Genomic DNA, 24,024 nt, shown 5'->3' with positions numbered 1-24,024 from the left:
ATTGAAATAGCTGAGTGAATTTTCCTGTCTCTTTTCTCATGTATATGGCATATAGTATCAACTCAGTTCTAAGCTTCCTGAGAACAGGGGTGATGTTTTTTTATCCTTTCTATCCCCATAAGACCCCACTTCATTAAGCTGTATGCAGTGAGTACATACAATGTAGGCATCAAAACTGGGTGATGAAATAGTTTGTATGACAAACCCCCATGATACAAGTTTACCTAAGTAACAAACCTGAACCTGAAATAAAAGTTAAAAAAATTAAAAAACAATGTTACTGACCTCTTTTTTTAGCCTTCATACTTTTGGATATTTTACTTCATATTATAACAGTCAGTGAATAGCATCATTTGAATATCTTTCATGGTTTATCAATAAGTTTTTGCTCTGCAATAAACAACCACAAAATGTCAGTGGCAAACAACAGTAGACATGCATTTCTCGTGCTTCTGCAGGGTTCGTCCATCCAAACTGGGCTTGCCTGGAGGGCTCTGCTCATTTTGGCTGTGCTCACTTAGGCAGCTGAGGCTTAGATGGTCTAGGCTAAACTTGGCTGATGAAACTCATCCACATCTATCTTTCACCTGATAGGAGCCAGTCTTCTCATGATGCTTGTAGCTGTGCAAGAGAATAATAACCAAGCACAACTCTTCAAGGCTTCATCTCTTCTAGCATCAGGTCCATCAAAGCAGGTATGTGGCTGAGCCGTTGTTTGGAAAAAAGTATGAGAACACGGAGGTGTGAAGAATCAGTGCCAAATGATGTCATCAACCACATATAGTGTGGAATATTAGTGACTAGTGCTCTATGAAAAAATTGTGGATGTGGATGTGCATTCAAGGAGAGTTGACTCTGGTCACATAATGCCTTCTTCTTTTTTTTTTTTTTTTTGAGACAGAGTCTCCCTCTGTCACCCAGGCTGGAGTGCAGTGGTGCGATCTCGACTCACTGCAAACTCTGCCTCCAGGGTTCACACCATTCTCCTGCCTCAGCCTCCCGAGTAGCTGGGACTACAGGCGCCTGCCACCACACCCAGCTAATTTTTTGTATTTTTAGTAGAGATGGAGTTTCACCATGTTAGCCAGGCTGGTCTTGAACTCCTGGCCTCAAGTGATCCACCCACCTCAGCCTCCCAAAGTGCTGGGATTACAGGTGTGAGCAACCATGCCTGGCTGTATGTGTCTTTTATCTGCCCAGGCAGCATGCAGTCTCAAAAGAAGACATTGGGGCAACTCTAGCTTTAAAGAGTGCAAGTTTGACTTTTGGTGCAGACTCTGCCATTAGCTAATAAGGAAGCTGTTTTAATCTATAAAAGGGAATTGCCTTTCTTTTTTTTTTAGATGGAGTTTTCTCTTATTGCCCAGGCTAGAGTGCAGTTGCGCAATCTCGGCTCACTGCAACTTCTGCCTTATGGTTTAAAGAGATTTTCCTGCCTCAGCCTCCCAAGTCACTGGGATTACAGGCTCCCACCACCACACCCAGCTAATTTTTTTGTATTTTTAGTAGAGACGGGGTTTTACCATGTTGGTCAGGCTGGTATCAAACTGCTGACCTCGTGATCCACCCACCTTGGCCACCCAAAGTGCTGGGATTACAGGTGTGTGCCAACGCACCCGGTCGGGAATTGCCTTTCTTAAACTGAGGGGGTTAAGAAGGCCCTCCACTGTGTGTCTTACCTTTCTTTGCAGTTGTCCATAGTATTTCATTTAACATACTGTTACACACAGAGTATGTTCTTAACATATGCATTTTGTGGGTTGGTAAAATGTGGAATGAGATTTATAAACTCGAATCCTATACTGCATGCAAAGTTAGGATTGAATTAAGACCAGTGAAGAAAGTTTCTCTATGGGGAAGACTGAGCTGGCCCAAAAATGTTCTAGTTAGTTCAGTGGTATTTTTATCACTAATAATCACTTAAAGTCATAATAAATTTAGTCGTTCCTCTCATAGGCTTCATTTGAATCCATTATGCTTTCAAGTGCATAAAGATGCTGTTATATTTTTACCAATAGATTTCTGTTAAGTTGGTTAAAAAAATGGATATTCTAGATCAAAATATATGTCATATCAAAACCTGACCACAGTGGGAAAATTGTTTTCTACACAGGAAAAACAATATGGATAATAGATAATGTGGATAGGATCACTGTCATATTTTCCAAAGATTGAAAAAACAAATAGAGAGTTTCTTGATAGTTGTAGCTTTGGAAATTTCTAAGGTTGCTTGAAAGGGTAACAATAGTTGCTCATTTGACCTCTGATTCACTAAAGCTACCCTTCAGGACTGGGAAAGTTTACCCTCTGTTGTCTGTCCTCTATTGAGAGTGTGCATCTTTCTTTCAGCTATGCACTTTAGCAAGCTAAATATTATCACTGCATGTCAGAGAAGATTGGTGGGGCTTGTTTCACGATGGAAGAGTCTCATTCCAAACGATTCTTGCTTGGATTTTCCCCTTGCTCTGTTAGCAGACTGCACACTATTTTTGATTGTTTAGGCCCCTATGATGTGTGCAGCAAACGAGAGGTGACTTCTTATCTATAAGCAGAAGCTGCCTGATAAACAGCAGGGATGAATAATTTATAAGGTAGCAGTATGGAAAGTGGCATTTCACACTTCTTTCCATGTAAAATGTCACATGAATTCCAAACAGGCTAAACAGTTTAGTAGGAAAGAGAAACCTCATATCGCTAGCAAGAAAAGGGAAAGAGAGGGTCTATAATGTGGCAATTATGATATTACTCAAAAAGAATTCTGATCCAAATATTGTTCTCCATTGATTAAGTGTGAAAGCAAATTACAGTTTCTCAAATCGATATTAGGAAATAATTAGTATACACATGGAAATAACATCTGTAAGGCAAATAGGCTTGGGTTTTATTTTACTCAATTTCAGTCAACTTACAGTAAATGAATCCTGAAAAACTGTATTTTTCATTTTCTAATCATGCAGTTAGCCCTCCATTAAAAGAGAGCTAAAAAATGGGGTTTGATAGATTATTATGCATCATGTTGCATAGTTAACATTAGTCTACTTAATCAGAAAATCCAGTCAAATTGGTTCTCTGAATTCTAATCATCATGCCATTAGCAGCTCTTTATTACTAAAGATGGTTAGTAAAATTAAACTGAAACCATAGAAGATCAAACTCAAAAGTAAGTTGCATTTTTATTCCATTTAATAATTAACATTTAGTAAGTTGATATTTTGGAAAGCTAAAAATTTAGAGTTACCTTATTGAATTCTTGATGTTGTTACTTAATCTTGCTTATAGTGATATAACATTTTTGAAATATATTTTGAAAACATAGATTCATCAAAGAAACCTATTAAATACCTTTATATATGAAATATTATAGGGAACACTCTAGGGTATAGAAAAATATAGTACTGCTTTTGTCTTTAAGGCTCCATTTCTTGATCTGGGTGGAGGGAGGTCACTGATGAATACATAACAGAATTAGAGATAAGGAAATGAGTTACTGTCTGGTGCTAACCATTACTCAATAGAAATTCAGAGAGAAGCAAGATCAGGCAGCTCTGGAGCAGTCATGAATGACTTCCTAAATAACCAGAAATTTGTGATTTTTCTCAACTCTTTCTTTTCCCTCTCCAGTTGACCAGTAATTCCAGATAATTCTTCTGCTTCCATCTCCTTATTTCTTCTCCCACCATCCTGAAATATGGAAGTACAGTTCTAAAGAGTGGCCCTGAAACTGATCAGAAATTCTTCATGCATCTCAGTGCTCTTGCTTGGGCAATCTTCCTAAATATTTCCCATGTGTACAAAGAGTACCTCCCAGTCTAGCTCTTTAGTTCAATGCACAAAATCCTTCTTGAAGGGTGCCTGCCTTATCCACCTTCACAGAATCAGTAAGTGGTAGAGCCAGGACTCATGTCCATGTGGTGTGCTTCCAGAGCAGATGTGTTTGTCCAAAATACCATATTGTAATCATACATGGATTTGTCTGCCTCCCATGAGACTGTAAGTTCCTTGAGGACAACGGGACTATGTCTTCTTCGTTTTGGTATCTTCAGTGTCATGCCCTCCTAAGATACTCAAAAACTACGTGTTACATAATTTTTGGAAAACTTGCATTTTGAAGATTGCAGTGGTGGAGGACCTCATCACGAGAACAAAGCCTGTGCCAGGTATAATGAGAGGTGATATTTAATAGGGAGGATTAGCTGCAGAAGTCTTGAAAAAGTTAAACAGATAAAAAAAAGGGACAGGAAGGTGACCAAAAGTCAACATCAACAGAAAACAGGACCAACCTTAGGGCTGGGGCACAAGGGGAATATGGGGTTACCAGAGCCAAGGAGACAGAGCTACCTGTGGTGAGCTATGATCACAGAAGGATAGACTGTCAGGAAGAAGTAGGAGACATGAAGATACAGGTAATTCCAGAGATAGAGACTGATATGGTTTGGTTCTGTGTCCCTACTCAAATCTCATCTTGAATTGTAATCCGAATTGCAATCCCCAGATGCAGAGAGAGGGACCTGGTGGGAGGTGATTGGATCACGGGGACGGTTTTCCCCATGCTGTTCTCATGATAGTGGATAAGTCTCATTAGATCCAATGGTTTTACAAAGGGCAGTTTCCCATGCTCACTCCTCTCTGTTTGCCACCACCTTGTGAAGCAGGTGCTTGCTTCTACTTTGCCTTCTGCCATGATCATAAGTTTCCTGAGGCCTCCCCAACCATGCTGAACTGTGAGTCAATTAAGCCTCTTTCCTTTATAAGCTATCCAGTCTCAGGTAGTATGTAGCAGTGTGAAAATGGACTAATACAGAGACAGCACAAACACACATGATGGCTTTTTTTTCCCTCCACTGCTCTGTAGGCTCTCTGTTGGCTAAACCCAAGGGAAAGCAACTTGTCAAAGTAGCCTGAGAAATGTCATTTACAGAAGTAAGGAGTAGGGGAAAGGCAGGAAATGAATTATCCTGGATTGTGCCTGTGTTAGTCCATTTTCAGATTGCTGATAAAGACATACCCAGGACTGCGTGATTTACAAAAGAAAGACAGGTTTAGTGTACTTACAGTTCCACATGGCTAGAGAGGCCTCATAATTACGGTGGAAGGCAAGGAGGAGCAAGTCACGACTTATATGGATGGCAACAGGGAAAAAGAGAGAGCTTGTGCAGGGAAACTTCACCTTATAAAACCATCAGATGTCATGAGACTTATTCACTATCACGAGAACGGCATGGGAAAGATCTGCCCTCATGATTCAATTATCTCCCACCAGGTCCCTCTTACAACCCGTGGTAATTCAAGATGAGATTTGGGTGGGGACACAGCCAAACCATATCAGTGCCTGTTTCCAGACAGGCACACAGTAGGCAGAGGGGAAAATACTTAAGGGGCAAATAGTGGGCTCAAAGACATGGATGGAAACGTGCATTTGGGAGAATAGAGGCATATGTTTCAATAGGCAGGAAGAGGCCAATTTTGAAGCTATCATTAAACTTAGGTGGAAAAGTTTATAGGCAATATCACTAAGTGTTTGGAAGCAGAAAGCATTAAGTGAGCTTTTTAGTAGAATATGAAAATATCATACATACAATAGATACTAGAGGCAAATTACAATAGTTGCCAAGCACAGAATAAAATTCTAAGAATCAAATAATAGAAAGTTGTGATATCATCTCTCACAACCTCATTCTTCTAAAGAGGCATTTTCTGTACTTACTTGATAATAAAATTCTCCTGGTGCTCCTGTTAAGCATGCAGACACACACCTACAATATCGGTTCTCCAGAAAAGAGTTTGTGTAATCTGTGCTACTATCAATAGTGCTAATGGTGATTTTTATGATCAGGCAAATTGAGGAAATGTTACCCGAAAGGGTTTCTGTGAGAAAAATACCTGCTTTTTTCAATTGATCAGTATGTGCCACTAGCGATCACTTGCAGGACTTGGTGCAGAATGAAAATGTGGGGCCCCTTGCTCAAGTATTCAGAAAATGATGTGATAATGGTACTGAAATATGAAGCTTCTTCCTTTCCTCTGCAGTCTCTCTTTATGTGTCATGGTATTTTTTATTTGCTTTTTGATGTTATAAGTAAAAAAATAAAAATGTAAATTATCTGCCTGAATTGTATCATTCATCTTTATATTGTATGATGCCAGTTTTAAATGCAAATATTAGAGCATTTAACTTGTATGTGGAATCACTGACACGACACCATTTATGTTTCGTAGCTTACACAGGTGTATGTATTTCTTTCTTACCAGACCAGTGGAAATGCTGCACAAAACTAACTCAACTGTCTTTAATTCACGTCTTGATTAGCATTTACCAACACTTTCTGCCATTGACTTACTTATGAATAAGGCAGGACTGACAAGAAAAGGAGGTATGTGCTGCCCTGTCTTTCCCTTTTCTACTACATGGTCATTGTCAACTAAGTGGGTGACTAATACAGGGAAATAAATGAGTGACAAATAACATGATAGTGTTCCCCGGTTTTTCATGTTTCTTGGAACATCATTGCCTGTTTCTGAATTGAAAGCAAGTTCTGGTTCAAATAGAAGGTGCGACCTCTCTGGGCTGTCTGTCCCGTGCTTACTGATAGACATAATATATGCCTTCCTTTTCTTTCCTTTGGGTCTCTTTAAACTCCCAAACACTGTGTGTTCACCTGAGTTCTGTGCTCATGGAGCATTGCCCACACAGTGTGCACATGGGGCAGCAAGGGTCTCTCTCGGCCCACATGGATGCTCCACTGTTTCGTTGGACTTTGTGTGCAACACACAAGTTCAAAGATAATCGTTACTAAAAATTTCAGGAGGAGTACAGTAGAACTTCAGATCAAGTGTGGGCCCTTCTGTGCGATGGCACAGGTCCCATGTCCATAAAGCTATCCTTGTGCCAGGGAGTTATTATTATCCTCATTTTGCAAATCAGGAAACTGAGGTTTACAGAGGTCAAGTAATGTTCAAGGCTACTCAGCTGGAAAGTGACAGACCTGGGGTTCAAATCAGACCATTGGTCTGCAAAGCTCATGTGCTAACATAAAATCTGCTTCATTTCACCATACTCGGCCCCAGTGTTGCTATATTTAGATATATCTGAAGGCAGATGATATAGTTGTGGGAAGTTTGGTTCAATGATTAATTAGTCACTCCATAATCAATACGTGATTAATTTCCAAGTCCTGTTAAGGATGTAAACACACACCTACATAGTTTTCCAGAGAAAAAGCTTGTATAATCTGTGCTATATTGAAAGGGCTTTTAAAATTATTTAAGTAGAGACTCTCTGCCCTGATAGTGGTATTTATTTAACTTGATCTCTTATTTCCACACAAAACCACTCCTATGCATTGGGTGCACTGAGGTATAAGAATAAAAATGGATTCGTTCATAAGGCACAATTTCTGCCCTTAGGAAACTTAAATATGTTTGAAAAACCAACATTTCCCTTAGGATAATTTCACCCATGTCACCTCCTTTGGCTTTTCTCACAAGTTTTGTTTCTCCTCATTTCTCTTTGGTGCTTACTGGGTGCCTTTTCTAGTTTCACGTTCTTTTCAACAGCAACTGCGTGGCTGCTTTCATGAGTTTGTCTCCTGCATATTGTTATGGTTTGTAAAACATTTGCTGACTAGGCCAGGCAGGCATGGCGGCTCGTGCCTGTAATCCCAGCACTTTGGGAGGCTGAGGCGGGCGGATCATGAGGTCAGAAGATCGAGACCATCCTGGCCAACATGGTAAAACCCCTACTCTACTAAAAATACAAAAAATTAGCTGGGCGTGGTGGCGGGTGCCTGTAGTCCCAGCTACTCAGGAGGGTGACGCAGGAGAATCACTTGAACCCAGGAGGTGGAGGTTGCAGTGAGCTGAGATAGCACTATTGCACTTTAGTCTGAGTGACAGGGCGAGACTCTATCTCAAACAAACGAACAAACAAACAAACAAACAACATTTGCTGACTAATCTGATTCTTCAAATTAAGGATGATGGGATGTTTTCCTTTCCCCTGGTCTTTGACCCCTCCAACAGAGGTGAGGCGTGAATAATACTGGGGTGGATCTTCACCAAGGGCCCAGTGAATTTTCTCCTCTCAAGTGAACTCACTGTGGCTTGCGTGCAGTGATTATGCCGAGAGCAAGACTTGTTCTGCCTATTTAAAGAGGGAAAGTCATTTAAAATATTTAAGAAATGAGAAGCTGCTCAGAATACATTTCATTAAGGATGTACTTGGGCTGATTTTGAGTTGGCTGTGGGGAAGCAGTAAACAGTCACAGCTCTTAACCACTCCTTCTGAACAAAATCTTCTTTAGGACAGAGAACATGTCTCAAAGCACATTTAGTGTATTATCACACATCCAGTAAGCAATTCAATATAATGTTTTAAATGGCCGCGGAGGACAGCCTGAGGCACCAATGCTTTTGGAAAATATATTTTGCATATCTACTGAATGGCATCATAGCGAGTCTATAAAAATATTAGCCTTAAAGGAATCATTTCACCCATACTTTGCTATTAGTAAGTATGTCTGAATCCACTCCAGCGAAGAGGACTTTAAAAAAAATGTGTAAGTGTCTAGAGATAATCAACCAGGCTACTTTATTTATTACAAGAAGTTCACGACTTCCCCACATGAATATACCTGACTGCCAGTTAGTTCATTTAGGTGCTCTGGTTAGCAGTTGCAGGCTAATCCTACCCTATTTTTTTATTTATTTGATTTATTTATTTTTTTGGGACGGAGTCTCGCTCTGTCGCCGGGCTGAAGTGCAGTGGTGCGATCTCGGCTCACTGCAAGCTCCGCCTTCCGGGTTCACGCCATTCTCCTGCCTCAGCCTCCCGAGTAGCTGGGATTACAGGCGTGTACCACCAAGCCTGGCTAATTTTTGTATTTTTAGTAGAGATGGGGTTTCACCACGTTGGCCAGGTTGGTCTCAAACTTCTGACCTCAAATGATCCACCCACCTCGGCCTCCCAAAGTGCTGGGATAACAGGCATGAGCCACCGTGCCCAGCCAATCCTACCCTATTAATATGTGCTTGTAGTCATAGGGGGTTGTAGCCATGGGGAAAAGTGACTCATTTAATATATGTGTCATTAACTTCTGCTATAGGCAAGACAGTTTTAAATGATTAGAGCTGGGGGGGGGCTTAAAGATAGAGCATATGTTGACTTGAGCAGCATAGTCACCCATCCCTGTTTACAAGATTTCTGGTACAGGAGATTTTTGGTTTCAAAACAAGAGAGGTTCTAGCAAAACCAGGAGGCATTGGTCACCCCACCTTTACTCAGAGAAGTTACAGTTTAATTGGAAAGAGGTGCACACAGAATATGAGAAATAGAAAAGTGCTCTCAATTGCGAAAAGACGGGAAATAGTTTTCCGCTGAAGGGATTCTGGACCAGGGGAATACAAATCCCCAGCTATACCTGGTGTCTGTGGGAGAAGAATTGAATGAATGGCATTTTGGTAAGATGAAACTTGATGGAGTCCAGGCATTTCATTGATCTCCTCCTAGATCTCCTGCGAAATGGCCAAAATGATAGCAAACTAAAAGAAATGTTATTACTGAAAACTAGGGAAGAGTCTATCATCTGAGAGAAAGTGCAAATAACTTCTGCTGGAAGAGAGCAATTGGAGGATAATTGAACAAAAGCACTGATGAAGACTGTTTCACAAGGTTCCCTTCTGAGATGATACAAACATGGAAATTAAGGAAAGCAAGTCCTGGCAGCACCCCATGGATATTCCCTTATTCGGAGTGGTGAAGGGAGGGGTGAGGGTTGACAGTGGGCAGAGAGCACAGCACCCTCAGAATCACTTCTGCTGCTGGGGAGTAAGGATGAGCCCAAGGCAGATCCTCCAGGATGTCCGGAGCTTCCAGCATGACTGAACCAGGCAGAGAGCTGGTGGTGAGCCAGGCATCCCCCTAAAGCAGCGAGCCTTCCCTTGGTAAAGCAAAATTTCTTCCTGGGCCAAACTCACACCTGTAATCCCAGCACTTTGGGAGGCTAAGGGGGGCAGATCACTTGAAATCAGGGGTTCAAGACCACCCTGGGCAACATGTCAAAATCCCATCTCTACTAAAAATACAAAAATAAACCAGGTGTGTTGGCAGGTGTCTGTAATCCCAGCTACTTGGGAGGCTGAGGCAGAAGAATCGCTTGAACCCAGGAGGTGGAGCTTGCAGTGAGCTGCACCGTACTCCAGCCTGGGGGACGGAGCAAGACTTCGTCTCAAAAAAAAAAAAAAAAAAAAAAAAAAAAAAAAAAAAAAAATTTCTTTCTGGACAAGCAGACTCCCAAGAAGCCTCAATCTGTGTACCTGTCATAGAGACCAGGACAAACAAATCTGGATACAGAAAACTGACCTCTGAGCCACGCAGAGAAGAGATTGAGCAGAATTGGCCTTGACTGATCATGGTTACGAATCTTCCCTATTTCTTTTAGGCTGCTGGCTTTACTAAAAGGGCAAAGCAATTTTAAATTAAAACAGCAAGGATGACAAAAAAATACCCCTTTTGAGCTTAAAATTTGAGAGACGATTTCTAACAGCAAGCAGATGGATAGTGAGGAGACACAAGGATAATCCTCCTACTCTATTTACAGGCAAGCACGAGGCTAGGAGGGACCTCTCCTTTCTCAAGGATGTGTAAATAGAAAACAGCCAACAGGAGGCCTGTGAAAAGATTTTTGCAGCTCAAAATAAGGAGAGGGACATAGTATTCCACATCCAGGGAAGGAACTAGTTTTGAAGAGATTTATTACAGAAGATAAATTATATTTGCGCAATACCTGCTTTATGATCTCACTAAAATATAAGACAAGAGGAGTTTTTTTTTTTAATAGAAGACGTGAAAAATGACACGGAATCCTATGAGACTGAGGTAAAACAGGAGCTATCTGAAAACTAAAAACATGCCAAAAGGAATCTGAATGAAGTGAAATAATTTAAGAAAATTAAAAATGCAATTTTAGAATTTACAACTGCATTTCGTCATTAAAGAACAGAACCAACACTGCAGAATTTTTACTTACTGGCTAGAAAACTCACTTGAGGATCCTAACAGAACACAAACAAAGTGGGTGGAGAAAAGAAACAGATCAGAGAGAAATAGCAGATAGAACAGATTTGGAGTTTCAATATATACAAAATCAACGTTTCTGAATAAAAGACTAAAAAAGTGGAATTATTTGAAGATATGAAATAAGGACTTTTACGAGCTGAAGAAATACACAAGCCTTCATATAAAAAGAGATCAATGAGTATCTGGAAAAAATTATGAAACATGGGAATATTATTAAAGGGAACAAAAATTCAGTTTTCCCTATGAATATTTGGAATTTCAACAATAAAATGGGAAAAATGCCTGAAGAATTCTCACAGAGTTCTATAATGGTCCTGATAAAAAAAAATTAAAAAATGAATAAAACTTTCCTATATACTAGTTAAAAGAGTTTACTAAGGAGAGAGTTTACAGATAGTAATATAAGATGACTCAAATAGACTTAAGAAGCAAGTGCCTATATACGTAAGAATCTTTATGCATTATAGCATAAAACTTGAAGTGATATGAAGAAATGAAGATTTAGTCCTTACTCTTAGATGTAAAGACTCAGGATTGTGTGAATATCAATTTTTCCCAAATTTAATGCAATTCCAACAAAAAACTTAGAAATCATAGAAATTTTTAAAAACTTGGCAAAATGGTTCTAAAATGTAAAATTATCAATGTTCGAAACAGCAAAAATATTTTGAAAAACAGGGATAATAAAAAGTGACTTAACTATACTGTCAAAATGCTTAATATAGCTGACTAGATGGAGAAATCAATAAATGAAAATAATAAAACCAGAAATAGGTACATGCACAGAAGTTTATAGTGTATAATCCAGTTGGTATTAAAATCAATTGAATAAATATGAATTCATTTATTAAATGTTGTTGAGCGTTAACTGTTAGGAAAATATAATGCTATTTATATATTTACAGTATTCAACAAAATTAATTCTAGATGAATTACAACACTAACTATAAACAATCATACCAAAAATTAATGAATATAATATAGGAATAAATATATCCATTCAGGAAGGTGGATTTGACTATATGACATATGAAAATCTCCTTTGTATTACAAAACATAATAAGTTAGAGTTAAAGAACACAATAATAAAATATTTAATGAACATATGAAGGACTACTGAAATTCCCAAATAAATCTTGAATGCCCTCTTAGAAAAATGTTTAATGAACACAAAATTAATTCACAAAGAAGTACAATAATAAGAAGAATGGCCAAAATAACTAGATGAATAACATTTTTATATGACTCTAATAAAACTTTAAATAGCATTTTTAAAATTAATAAATTTGGTAAATATTTAAAATGCTAAGAATTCTGGAGGACATGGTGAGAACTCCTGTACAGTCTACAGAATTGTAAGTTTGCATAATGCTTCTGCAAGGGACTTTATAAAGTTATGTTAGTGTAATGATATTTCCATCATTATAACTGGATATAAGTATATGTGATTATTTATGAAAGTTGTAATATATGTTTATCATAGAATATTATGCAGCCACAAAAGATGTATTTTTAAAGATGCTAATAGCTGAATTAATGTGCCGTGAATTAAATCTATTTGTATATTTTCAAGATTTTCTGTATTTGACTTATATTATATACAATTATGTCATTTTGTAAAAACCAAAGAGTCTGCCCCACCACTGGTGATTCAATAACACAATATTTGCCACAAAAAGCAGCTTATAATTACTACTCAAGACAAGGGATTCTTATTGTCTTAGAAATACAACTTACTGTAACTTTGGAGGAAAACAATAATGTAAAACTTGTAATTGCTATGTTTTCAGTCCAAAGTTTGAGCACAAGGTGTCTTTTTTATAATTTCAGATTTGCTTATTCTTACTATTAAGACTTATGAAGGTTTTTAAAGTAGAATATATACAAAATAAAAAAAAATAAAGAACATTTTAAAAAAGAGCCTATAAAGAATTACTCCACATGGTCAGAAGAGGGAGCTTTTAGATTGCTAAAAAAGTAAAATTTTACATACTCTATTATCAGAAGTAATATTATTTCAAGTCCTCGTATTGAACACTAATAAAAAAGTAGCTACAGAAACATTCCTTTATAATAAATTAAAAAAACTTTTTTGTTTCATGAAATATTGAACTTACCTTTATTCCTCATTGACAGCGTGTAGAATCTCACTCTAACCACTGTCTTCTGACGCTTTGCACATTTAACCTTTGCAAGTATGACTGATAAACCAGAAGGCTCCTGACCAGTTTCCACCTCCTGCTTTCCCTTTTCATCTTTGCAGGTCGCAGAGATGGCTACTGAGATAAGGGACAAGAGGGTGGAGAGCAAGGTGGCAACAACTAACCAACAACAAAATTAAAGATTTATTATGTGTTATTGACCGACATTGTTCTTTAAAGATAATGCTAGAAATAAAAAAGTTGAAACTGTCCATCTAATCTGAAGCCTTCTGCTATGTCAATATTCAGATTTTAAAACTCTTAGTTCCTAGTGCCTTTGTAAGCTCTTCATAAACCTAACTGTGTTCAGAGGTACAGCAGTAAATGAAGACCCAGGAGTGAGTTCTGTTATTATAAAAATCATGGCAGTTAGAAGTGTAACCCAGAGTGCAGAATGCAACGAGAAGGAGGGTAATTCTTTTTTCATTGGCATGGATCACACACCAGTTCTGTATTCAATCAGTGGCTCTCCATCTTGAAAGAGAAGTAGAAAATTTGAAGTGAGTTCATGACCTAGTCATAAGTAACATTCTAATTTGGGAAACAAATTATGAAAAACTCTATAAATAGGGTTAATTGTTTTCTTAGGTTTGTTACTTGAAAGAAGGAATTTGAAATGGTTACTCACCATGTATAATACACCGTATATGAAGGTCGATCATATCCAGGGGTGGGACCAGATGCTTTTCATCCTGCAAGTGAAAAAAGAAAATAGTTATTTTCAGTGAATGCTGCAAAACACAACGAAAGTGAGTAACCCCGGGAGTGTAAAAGTTCCCCATTCTTCCGTGTGAATCAGTGCTCATCTAAAGCCTGAACCTGAAGAGCCTTAGACATGTCCCCTATTTGCACCCAGCATGGTTTAGATGACCCTAAGCCTCTTTCAGAAGTTACGTGTGCTGTTGGCTTAAATTTGACAAAAATGTTTGGTAGGGTCAAGGCACTAAGCCAAGTGACAAGGACCATTGAAGTTTCGTGCAATGTAAGGAAGGAGAAAGACCTGAGGGAGAAAGAACCTCGGTCATCCCAGGAATAGAAGGAAAATGGGCTGTTTGACGAGAGAGAATATAGAGGGATATTATTCAAATCAGTAAGAGGAGAAGATATCCTGTCTCTATTCCACTGTTGATCTTCTCCTTCTTATCACCAATCATTCGTTTACTTTTACTGTCTGAAGAGGTACAAATATTGTAATTTAAAAAGCAGATATTCCTTATAATAATATATTAAAGGCCGGGCATGGTGGCTCAAGCCTGTAATCCCAGCACTTTGGGAGGCCGAGACGGGTGGATCACGAGGTCAGGAGATCGAGACTATCCTGGCTAACACAGTGAAACCCCATCCCTACTAAAAAAATACCAAAAAAACTAGCTGGGCGTGGTGGCGGGCGCCTGTAGTCCCAGCTACTCGGGAGGCTGAGGCAGGAGAATGGCGTAAACCCGGGAGGTGGAGCTTGCAGTGAGCTAAGATCCGGCCACTGCATTCCAGCCTGGGTGACAAAAACAAAACAAAACAAACAAATATATATATATAAAATGTTATATCCCTGGAAACATTACTTTTAATGTTTTGCTGGTGTATTCTATGGTCCCTAAATATGGTCACATTTCATACATGTGTACTCTCTAAATTTGTGATTTTAAACATTTATTTAAAAGTCCTATTTATTAATCACTGGGCTTGTGCCAAACATTGGGTGAGGTGGTGATGGGTGAAAAGATGAATAAGGCACAGTCGTAGAAACTCATAGCCTCATAGGAGAATCAGAGAGGTCAGCAGACATTTAAAACCTGCTGAGAACTAAGTACAGGTTTCAGTGGTAAGATGCAAGGTGCTGCTGAGGCAGGGATAGACCCAGAGGTGGAAGAGGCACCGACAGTGAGAGAGTTGCTCTTAAGCTTTAAAATGATGTCACTCCTGAAAATAAAAATCTTCTTTGCTAGCTGGTCACCTGAACTCATTTGGTTTACCTTGTCTTTTTCCTATAGTAGGATTTCACAGAGGATTTAACGTGTAATGACAGGAACTCGAAACTGAGTGCAAAGACTTGGTTTTGACCATCAGGGAGAATAAAAACCAGCCCCTTGGTTTTATTAGGTACTGGGATCCTTGTTTCTTGTTGCAGGTGGTGGATTTTGTAATGTTTGCATCCTTCAAGTTGTGAGTTGCCCTTTCCTGAATACTTGATGTGTTCTACACAGCAAAGTCTGCCAGTCAAACGCCACAAAAAAGGTGTGTTCTGTGGTTCCTTGTTAACATACATACAGCTTTTCGGAACACAAATAAGTTCAAAGTTGTGCAAAGCTGTAAGATGTTCCGTATTGCTCTGGGCGTTAATATAAAGTGAAAGCTAGTTACAGTTTGCAACTGAATTAGTAGCAGTCTCTATTTATAATGCACCCCTACTTTGACATAGTACATATATTTTTAAAGGAAGACTTAATATCCAATTATTTTTACAAGAAAGCTGGCTGGCTAACTTCAAGAAGTTTTAGTTTTCAGTTAAATATTTTCTTTTCTTCAGGGGAGATGGTGGTTATGACAGGATCCTTTTGCCTTATAGAAAGCCTTGTGTAACAGATAAAGTAATTAGGTGTAGACCAAAGTAGTTTGCTCTGTGTGATTCTTTAACACCCCCTCAAAGCTACTCGAGCATGATATTTCATTTAATTAAATACCCAAAGAGTCAATTGGGAGGCCGGGCGCAGTGGCTCAAGCCTGTAATCCCAGCACTTTGGGAGGCCTAGACGGGTGGATCACGAGGTCAGGAAATGGAGACCATCCTGGCTAACACGGTGAAACCCCGTCTCTACTAAAATATACAAAATAACCGGGCGAGGTGGTGGGCGCCTGTAGTCCCAGCTACTTGGGAGGCTGAGGCAGGAGAACGGCGTGAACCCGGGAGGCGGAGCTTGCAGTGAGCTGAGATTCGGCCACTGCACTCCAGCCTGGGCGACAGAGCGAGACTCCGTCTCAAAAAAAAAAAAAAAAAAAAAAAAAAAGAGTCAATTGGAGCTCTCCACTACATGAAACTTCTTGGAAGTGTGAAGAAAGAATGTCACAGGAGGGTTTGTGTGTTCACCACAATCTCAGGACTGTCCCGGTGCTGGGCTTTGCTTTTCCTCAGGGGGCTTCCCAGTACAGCTTGAAGCAGTCAGGGCCAGAATTGTGAAATCAGTCCATCATCTTCACTGGTTATTTGTGGAAGCCCAATTTACCCTACTTTTACTCACATCCCTAGACAAGTGAGTGCAAATAACTGAAATGACTCATAAAGTCTTTGAATGAATTGATTTTCTCTTTTTACTTGAAATCAAAAATAAATGTTCTCTTTTTTTCTCTGGCAAATTGCCTCCTGTGCAGTTATAGCTGTGTATTTCTCCTGGGATTTACAGCATTTGAAAATCAGCACTTGAGAGACTTGTGCACCTGTGTGCCCATATATGGCTTCCTGTTTTGTCACATCAGGCAGTCGCCTGCTATGTTCAGATTTGGGGCTTTTTGGGTGGGAGAGCCATGAATGAATGTCCCATGGAAAGGTGCTGGTGAAGAGTGTTGTGATTGTTCTGTTTGCAATAAAGTGTGTTTGTATCCTCATTTATTTTATGGAGAAAACAGGGTGCTTGCTTTCCAGAGACCTTTCTAGGATTCCTCCACAAAAACCTCCTGTGAAAATTCCAAATGGTTTGAAAGACCCTTGGACCCTCAGGAGCACAAAGCTGGACATCTTTGCAGATGATCTGAGCAACCCCATATCTACTGTTGCAAAGTGCTGTTTATTTCCATTCGAAGTTGAATCTCATGGTGGGTTTTTTTTTTGTTTGTTTGTTTGTTTTTTTGTTTTTGTTTTTGTTTTTGAGACGGAGTCTCACGCTGTTGCCCAGGCTGGAGTGCAGTGGCGCGATCTCGGCTCACTGCAAACTCCGCCTCCCGGGTTCCCGCCATTCTCCTGCCTCAGCCTCCTGAGTAGCTGGGACTACAGGCGCCGGCCACCGCGCCCGGCTAATTTTTTGTATTTTTAGTAGAGACGGGGTTTCACTGTGGTCTTGATCTCCTGACCTTGTGATCCGCCCGCCTCGGCCTCCCAAAGTGCTGGGATTACAGGCTTGAGCCACCGCGCCCGGCCCTCATGGAGGGTTTGTATTTGATAACCCCTTTTTACGATCGCCTCAGTTCAGGACAGGGGATTGAGAAGCTATATTTTCAGAATGAAATGAACCTGAGCAATAATCATTAACTCAGCATTGAGGGACAAGAATGTGACACCCTACTTAGGGTAAAGATAACAGTGCTCATATAGGAACAATGCCCTCTGTATTGGTTTCCTTGAGTTGATGTCACAGAGTTCCAGAAGCTGGGTGGCTTAAAGCAGCAGAAAATTGAGTTGTTGACAGGCGCACGCTCTGAAGGCTTTGGGGAAAAAATGTTGCTAGCTTCTGGTGGTTGCTGGCAATTTTTAGCTTTCTTTGGTTTGTGGCCACATCACTCCAATCCCTGCCCCCATTGTCACATGGTATTTTCTCTGTGTCTCTGCTTTCACATTGTCTTCCCTCTATGTAGGTGTGTGTGTCCAAGTTTCCTTCTTATAAGGACACCACTCACTGAATTACATCCCACCCTAATCCACTATGACTTCACCTTAACAGATTACATTTAATTAGACCTTCTTTTTTAAATCGGGTCACATTCTGAGGCTCTGGGAGGAAAGCTTCTTCTGGAAGAAGTTTTTGGGGAACACTGTGTAACTCACTACATTTTTCTCTGGCATCTTCATTTCCTTGCAGCAACCTCACAGGAAAGCAAAACCAAATTTACAGCATCAGTTACTCAAATGGAAATCCATCTTGAGTATAATGTGACTATACAGCCAGAGTTTTCCACATGGTAGGTTGTAGCCCACAAATGAACATGGCTGCTTGAATGTGGCTGACTCTTTTGGGCTACTACTTAACATTTTTCCAGTCATATTTTTATAGTGGAAAATAGATTCCCCAGACATTTCCTGAAGTGCTCAACGTAACTCCACACTAGAACGTGTGCCCTCCCAAGTCCTGACAACTAGTCAATTTCACAACATCATCCTGTGTTCTAATGCCCCAGTGACTGCTGTTCATATCAGAAACATTTGAAATTCATCCTCACTTGCCCCATAAACATACACAAGCACAAAGCCCTCAGCAGCAACTGGACAAAATGCTTTCATGAGAGAAGGCTAAAGGTCTTTCAGTTATTCTCCCTTTGCTGTGCTCATTCAGCATTGTTTCCCATGATCTAGTGAGGTAAGATATATTAACTGATACTCAAGGGCTAAAAAACAATAATAGAACTTAGCATTTTAATCTCCTACCTTTCCCTAGAGTTTCATAGCAACTTTTTGGATTCATTATAAGTAGACGTTTAGAATGTCAGCTTCCAGCAATACGTACTCTGTGGTTACAAGTCCCCTGTTTTATATTGGGAATGTAAGTATAAGGGGTAAAATATAATGGCAATTTAAACAAAGAACTGAAGATATATAACCAAATGCCAGAAATGACCAAAATGCTAAAAATCAGGATAGGTCGGTATATTAGGCCATTCTTTCATTGCTATAAAGAAATACCCGAGACTGGGTAACTTACAAAGAAAAGAGATTTAATTGGCTCATAGTTCTGCAGGCTATATAGGAAGTATAATAGCTTCTGCTTCTAGGGAGACCTCAGGAAACTTACAATCATGATGGAGGGCAAAGGGGAAGCAGGCTTGCCTTACATGGTCGGAGCAGGAGAAAGAGAGAGAGAGTGGGCAGACGCCACACGTGTTTTAAGTACCAGATCTCACGAGAACTCACTCACTATACAGTATCAAGGAGGGACGTTGCTAAGTCATTTATGAAAACTCTGATCCCATGATCCAGTCACTTCCCATTAAGCCCAACCTCCAACATTGGAGATTACAATTGAATATGAGATTTGGATGGGGACACAGATCCATACCATATCAGTGAGCCAGTGATCAACTTATATTTGGCAGGCAGGACAAGCATGCTCTGTAGTGGATTAGTTCTCACGATTCCTAACACCCGAAGCAGCTCTTAGTTCCTTCTTATTGGATTTTCTTTTTTTCTTATTGACATACCCTCTTGGTCACATTCTATTTCTAGCTTCCTGAATCAGAAGATATAAAACACAAACAGAAACTTAAAATTGTAGTGTATGCATTCGTCCACATGTGTGTGCCATTTTCTCTGCTCCATGTTGCTACTAATTCCTCTGTCCTCAATTCCTGTCTTTCTCAAATAGTAGTCTCTTAGTCTTCATTTGTGTGTTGATTTCTTGATTCCACTGTTGAACTGAAAGTTCAAATGAGTATGGGTAGACAATTATTTTTTCCTAAGCAGCCTGAGGATAGCATTTCTTATTCACAGTCTCTCATGTTACTAATGAAAAGCCTCTTAATTATCTTCATTTCCGGGCATTTCTCATCCTGGTTGTTTTCTCGTTGTCTTCAGCACTCTCTAGTTTCACTAAACTGGGTCTAAAATGTGTTTGATTTTGATTTCATATTCTGTCCAAGGGCTTGGTTTCTTTCATACATTTCTTAAAAATGTATGTCTTTATTTTAGTCATTTTCTTGTAGAATATTATACTTCCCCTACTTTCTCTCTTCTCAGTTCAGGAACTCCTGCCAAATGTGTTTGAATTTTTAATTCTAACCTCCATGGCTGATAACCAGCATTGTATATTTTAAGACAAAAATGTCTACCCTACACCAAGGGGAGATTCCTAATTTGTTCTTTTTGAGTTATTGTCGATGCTGTGTTTATCTATAACTACTCTTTTGGTGTTGCTTGGATACTAGAGTCAGTGGTGATGTTAATTTTAGCCTCAAAAAATGTAGAATGATCTGTGGACATAGACAGCATCACAATTACAGGCACAGAAAGCGTTGTGAGGTTTTCAAATAGGCAAATATTTACATATGTATATGGTTATTTAAAAATGTGTTTCTTACGCCAATCCATGACTTGCCTATGTCACAATGGAATCTGGTGTAGTTTTTATTTCTTGACAGAGAGAAAGATTCTATCCTTATAGTGTTGAGTCTTTTGCAAAGACCTATGGATGTAGGTGGTACCTATAGTCTTTTGCAAAGACCTATAGGAACACATTGCCTAATACCACCCAGAATGGGTAGCAAAGTTCCTAGTGAAGTTTCCACTGTGAGTGGCAGGTGGCGGGCTTTTCTGAGAAAGAACCTTCTAGATGCATATTGTGGGGAGCAGGTATGGGATAACCACTTGGAGTCTTCCTCATCCTCCTTGGATAAATAAGTGGGTTCCTGAAGTCCTCATCTTCTCTGCTTTCTATTTCCTCTAGAAAGTTGTATAAAGCAGTATAGACATAATATGTATTACAGAGGAAGGCAGACTTCAGCTTAATTTTGAGGCAGAGAAAAGGGAGTGTTCATTTGTGTGTCTGAACTGTAAGCATCCATAGAAAGAAGATTCCTCCTCCTAAGAACACAATCTGCACCTTAATCAATTACCATTCTTGCCTTCACATGCTGGCACTTCAGCAGCTTTGGTTCAGATTTTGACAATGACAGGGGATGTCATAGAAGAGGCGTGACTGGGTTCCCTGACTGGGATTTATTGTACAGCAGATTTTGTTTTATTTTGCTGGGAGAGAAGTAGCAAGGACTCTGCCTACCTTGAAGAGGCAAAACCTCTTTGGGAAATTAGAAAGTGTTATGCTTGGGAGACTCCTTCAGGAGAGGCAGTTCTCTGCTGCTGCTTCACTTCCCCGGGACAAACGGAATTTTCTTTAAGGCTGCCCAGGGACCTGTCTGTCTGGACACTCACCTTATGTCCATTTCTCCTGATTAACACAGCCAGGAAATGTGGCCCAGACTGCCTTCTGGGACCCAGAGGCCCGTCTACCCTTCCTCCTCCAGGCCCTGTGGAATCGTTCTATTATCGGTGGTGGGGGTTGGGGGGTGTAGCACCCCTCACTCTCCCCCTACATCTCCAGCATGCTGTTCTTGGTCTCCTTCTTTACTACTTCAGCACCCACCCCCCAGCTCCCCTCCCTTTACCTCCTCCACAAACCCTTTGGGTGCTCTAAGACCTCAGAGCAAGAGTCAGAAAAAAACGTTTTTTATTTTTCTGCTTCCACCTGCCATGTAGCTTCCCTGAGGTATCACTGTGCATTTAAAAAATATTTTCTAGGCCGGGTGCAGTGTCTCACGGCTGTAATCCCAGCACTTTGGGAGGCTGAGGTGGGTGGATCACCTGAGGTCAGGAGTTTGAGACCAGCCTGGCTAACATGGTGAAACCTCATCTCTACTAAAACTACAAAAATTAACCGGGCTTGGTGACACACCTGTAGTCCAAGCTACTAGGGAGGCTGAGGCGGGAGGATCCCTTGAACCTGGGAGACAGAGGTTACAGTGAACTGACTGTACCACTGCACTCCAGCCTGGGTGACAGAGTGAGATTCCATCTCAAAAAAAAAAAAAAAAGAGAATGTTATCTAGTGAAATTGATCATTAAAAAATTTAAAAACCCCTCTAAAATTGTATAAATATTACATGTTATTTCTGTGTGTGTGTGTGTGTGTATGTGTGTGTAGAATACATGTGTTCAAAGAAATGATGCCTTACATTTACACTATGGTAATGGTAAGGGATAGCATGGCAATGGTGTGCTTATCCCCCAACATTTGCATTAAAATGAAATTACGATCCATGCAGTTGCTCAACTCATTTTCTTAAAGAGGCCACAGCTGATCCAATAATATCAATACTATGATAAATATCTCTGAAATGACACAGGGAGAACCTGGTTAGTAGGCGAGAGAAGCATCACAATTTCCAATAGCTCACAGTTACTTTTACATCAACCAAATTAGGAGAAATAGCAGTTATGAGTGAAAATGAAGAGATATAATTAGAAAGGCTTTCATCCCTGTGCTTTCTCATGCCCTGCAATTGGCCATACCTGGGTGCTACTGTTTGTAGGAATGTATGTAACATTGTTTCCAATGACATTTTGTCAACAGAGTTAGCCTTTGAGATTTCTACTTCTACAAACTGAAGCCCTGATTGGCACCTGAACTTTAGAAGGTTTATTTAATGCTACAGCACCTCAGCATTTTCAGGTTGCCCTTCAGTTCAGAACTGTTGTGTATATTTTCTCCAGTGATCCATTGCTCACCTCTGCTTAGCCTCCGAATTCCCTTGCTCTTGAGATTAGCTTCTCCCAGCATGTTTCCATAAACCTGGGCACATGTGCTATGCCTAGAAGTCTGGATGTAGGTTGGCTGCGGCTGTGCCTACCCTCTGGCTTTCCTGGCAATGACGTCTTTACTCCATACCTGCTCCTGGCTGTTTCACTCACTTCCACCTTTACACACTTAGATCATTTTGTCACCACCTGGAAGCTTCTAGTTCCAATAACAAATGTTCAAAGACGCCCTCTCCCTCTGCCCATTCCTCTTTCTGTCATTCATACCCCTTCCTCCATTGTCATCTGGAGTTTCTGGGTTCTATGATGACACTTGCAAAATGCCTCTGCTACCCCGATATATAAATAACACTAATTTGTCATTTGAATCAATGCTGCCTTGTCCGTGTTCTGATAATTAACCCACAGGCTGGCATCCCACGTGTGTGTCTCTGGAATGAGAACACACTGACCCAAGTATGGTCATGATGCTTCCAGTGAGTCAAGGAGCAGAAAAATGATGCAGGAAAAATTGGGATTAGAGGAGCAAGCAGAATAAGAAAAGGAAAACAAAACACAACTTTGTTTCATTCTTTGTGTTCCTGATTGTGGCTCAGGTCGCCGACTTGCCACCTGCGTTGTTTATGTGATCACAGAAGAGATGAAGGCTCCTGGTTGCCTTGGGGGATGACACATGAAGAAAAAATCTTGAAAGCTAGTGAGCAGATTGCTGTTTACAGACAGTGATGTTTAGGCTAAGAGATAGGGTTTAACTGATGTGCGCCAATTCCAGGCCTGGCCCATAAAATATTTTTCAAAATCCTCAACCTCATTTTCTCATCTCTGCATGGCAGAAAGAGAAGAAATTCAAAATGGTGGAGCCCCATGGAGAAAAGAGCTCAGATCCCCGAGTCATCACTGAAAATCATAGTCTTTGGTGGAGGTGAAGACAGATTCATTGCAAATGAACCTGGATTAGAAGTGCCTAACTTTGATTGTTCTGGGCTCATACTCTGGGTCAGAAAAAAAGACAAGTAATAGAATGCTTGGTAGAGGCCATGTGCTGCCAAACACTGGGGACATCTGGAGGAGAGAGAATGTGAAGGAGTAAGGAGGAGGACTGTGACCTATGTTTTGTACTTCCCATAAAGGTGATAAATCCTGGTGAATCAGCACGGTGTTGAGGAAAGAGAAAAACTGAAGGGAAATCTGAAGTCCTTCAAGCTTCAGAGCTGGAGTGATGATGGCTGCATACCTGAAGGCATTGGGATAGATGGGCATGGAGGAAGCATTGGCTTTTGCCTACTGCATTTTTGACTGGTGAAAATGAATGGAAAAAAGTCCTCTGCATATGTGTTCCAGGAGACATAGCAGTGGAGGGTTTAGAGAATAGAAACCAGGCTTGCCCAAGCACAGAAATATACTGCAGCCTGAGTGACACTGGAGATACAAAAGGACTTTGGATTCTCATGTTTGAGTTAATTTGGCAGAAGAAGAGGCATGTGGTCAATGTATTTTAGAGAGTAGAGTTAGAGGATTGAAAT

General features: G+C 40.1%; 1 protein-coding gene across 2 annotated transcripts in view; it reads right to left on the bottom strand.

Moving 5' to 3' along the window:
• Window positions 1-24,024, bottom strand: part of LOC105476980 (putative uncharacterized protein encoded by LINC00305) — a 71,753-nt gene that overhangs the window by 6,619 nt on the left and 41,110 nt on the right. For both annotated transcript variants that reach the window (XM_071085217.1, XM_071085218.1), the window contains exons 5-6: window positions 13,904-13,967; window positions 13,192-13,353 (exon numbers count right to left, since the gene is read on the bottom strand). In XM_071085217.1, coding sequence (XP_070941318.1) covers window positions 13,192-13,353; window positions 13,904-13,937 — 196 coding nt within the window. In that variant the 5' untranslated portion in view covers window positions 13,938-13,967. The remainder of the gene's footprint in view (window positions 1-13,191; window positions 13,354-13,903; window positions 13,968-24,024) is intronic.

This window comes from Macaca nemestrina, chromosome 19, assembly GCF_043159975.1.
Source record: "Macaca nemestrina isolate mMacNem1 chromosome 19, mMacNem.hap1, whole genome shotgun sequence".
Lineage (NCBI taxonomy): Eukaryota > Metazoa > Chordata > Mammalia > Primates > Cercopithecidae > Macaca > Macaca nemestrina.
The sequence above is the reverse complement of the archived record's forward strand: the minus strand, read 5'-3'. Positions and strand labels throughout refer to the sequence as shown.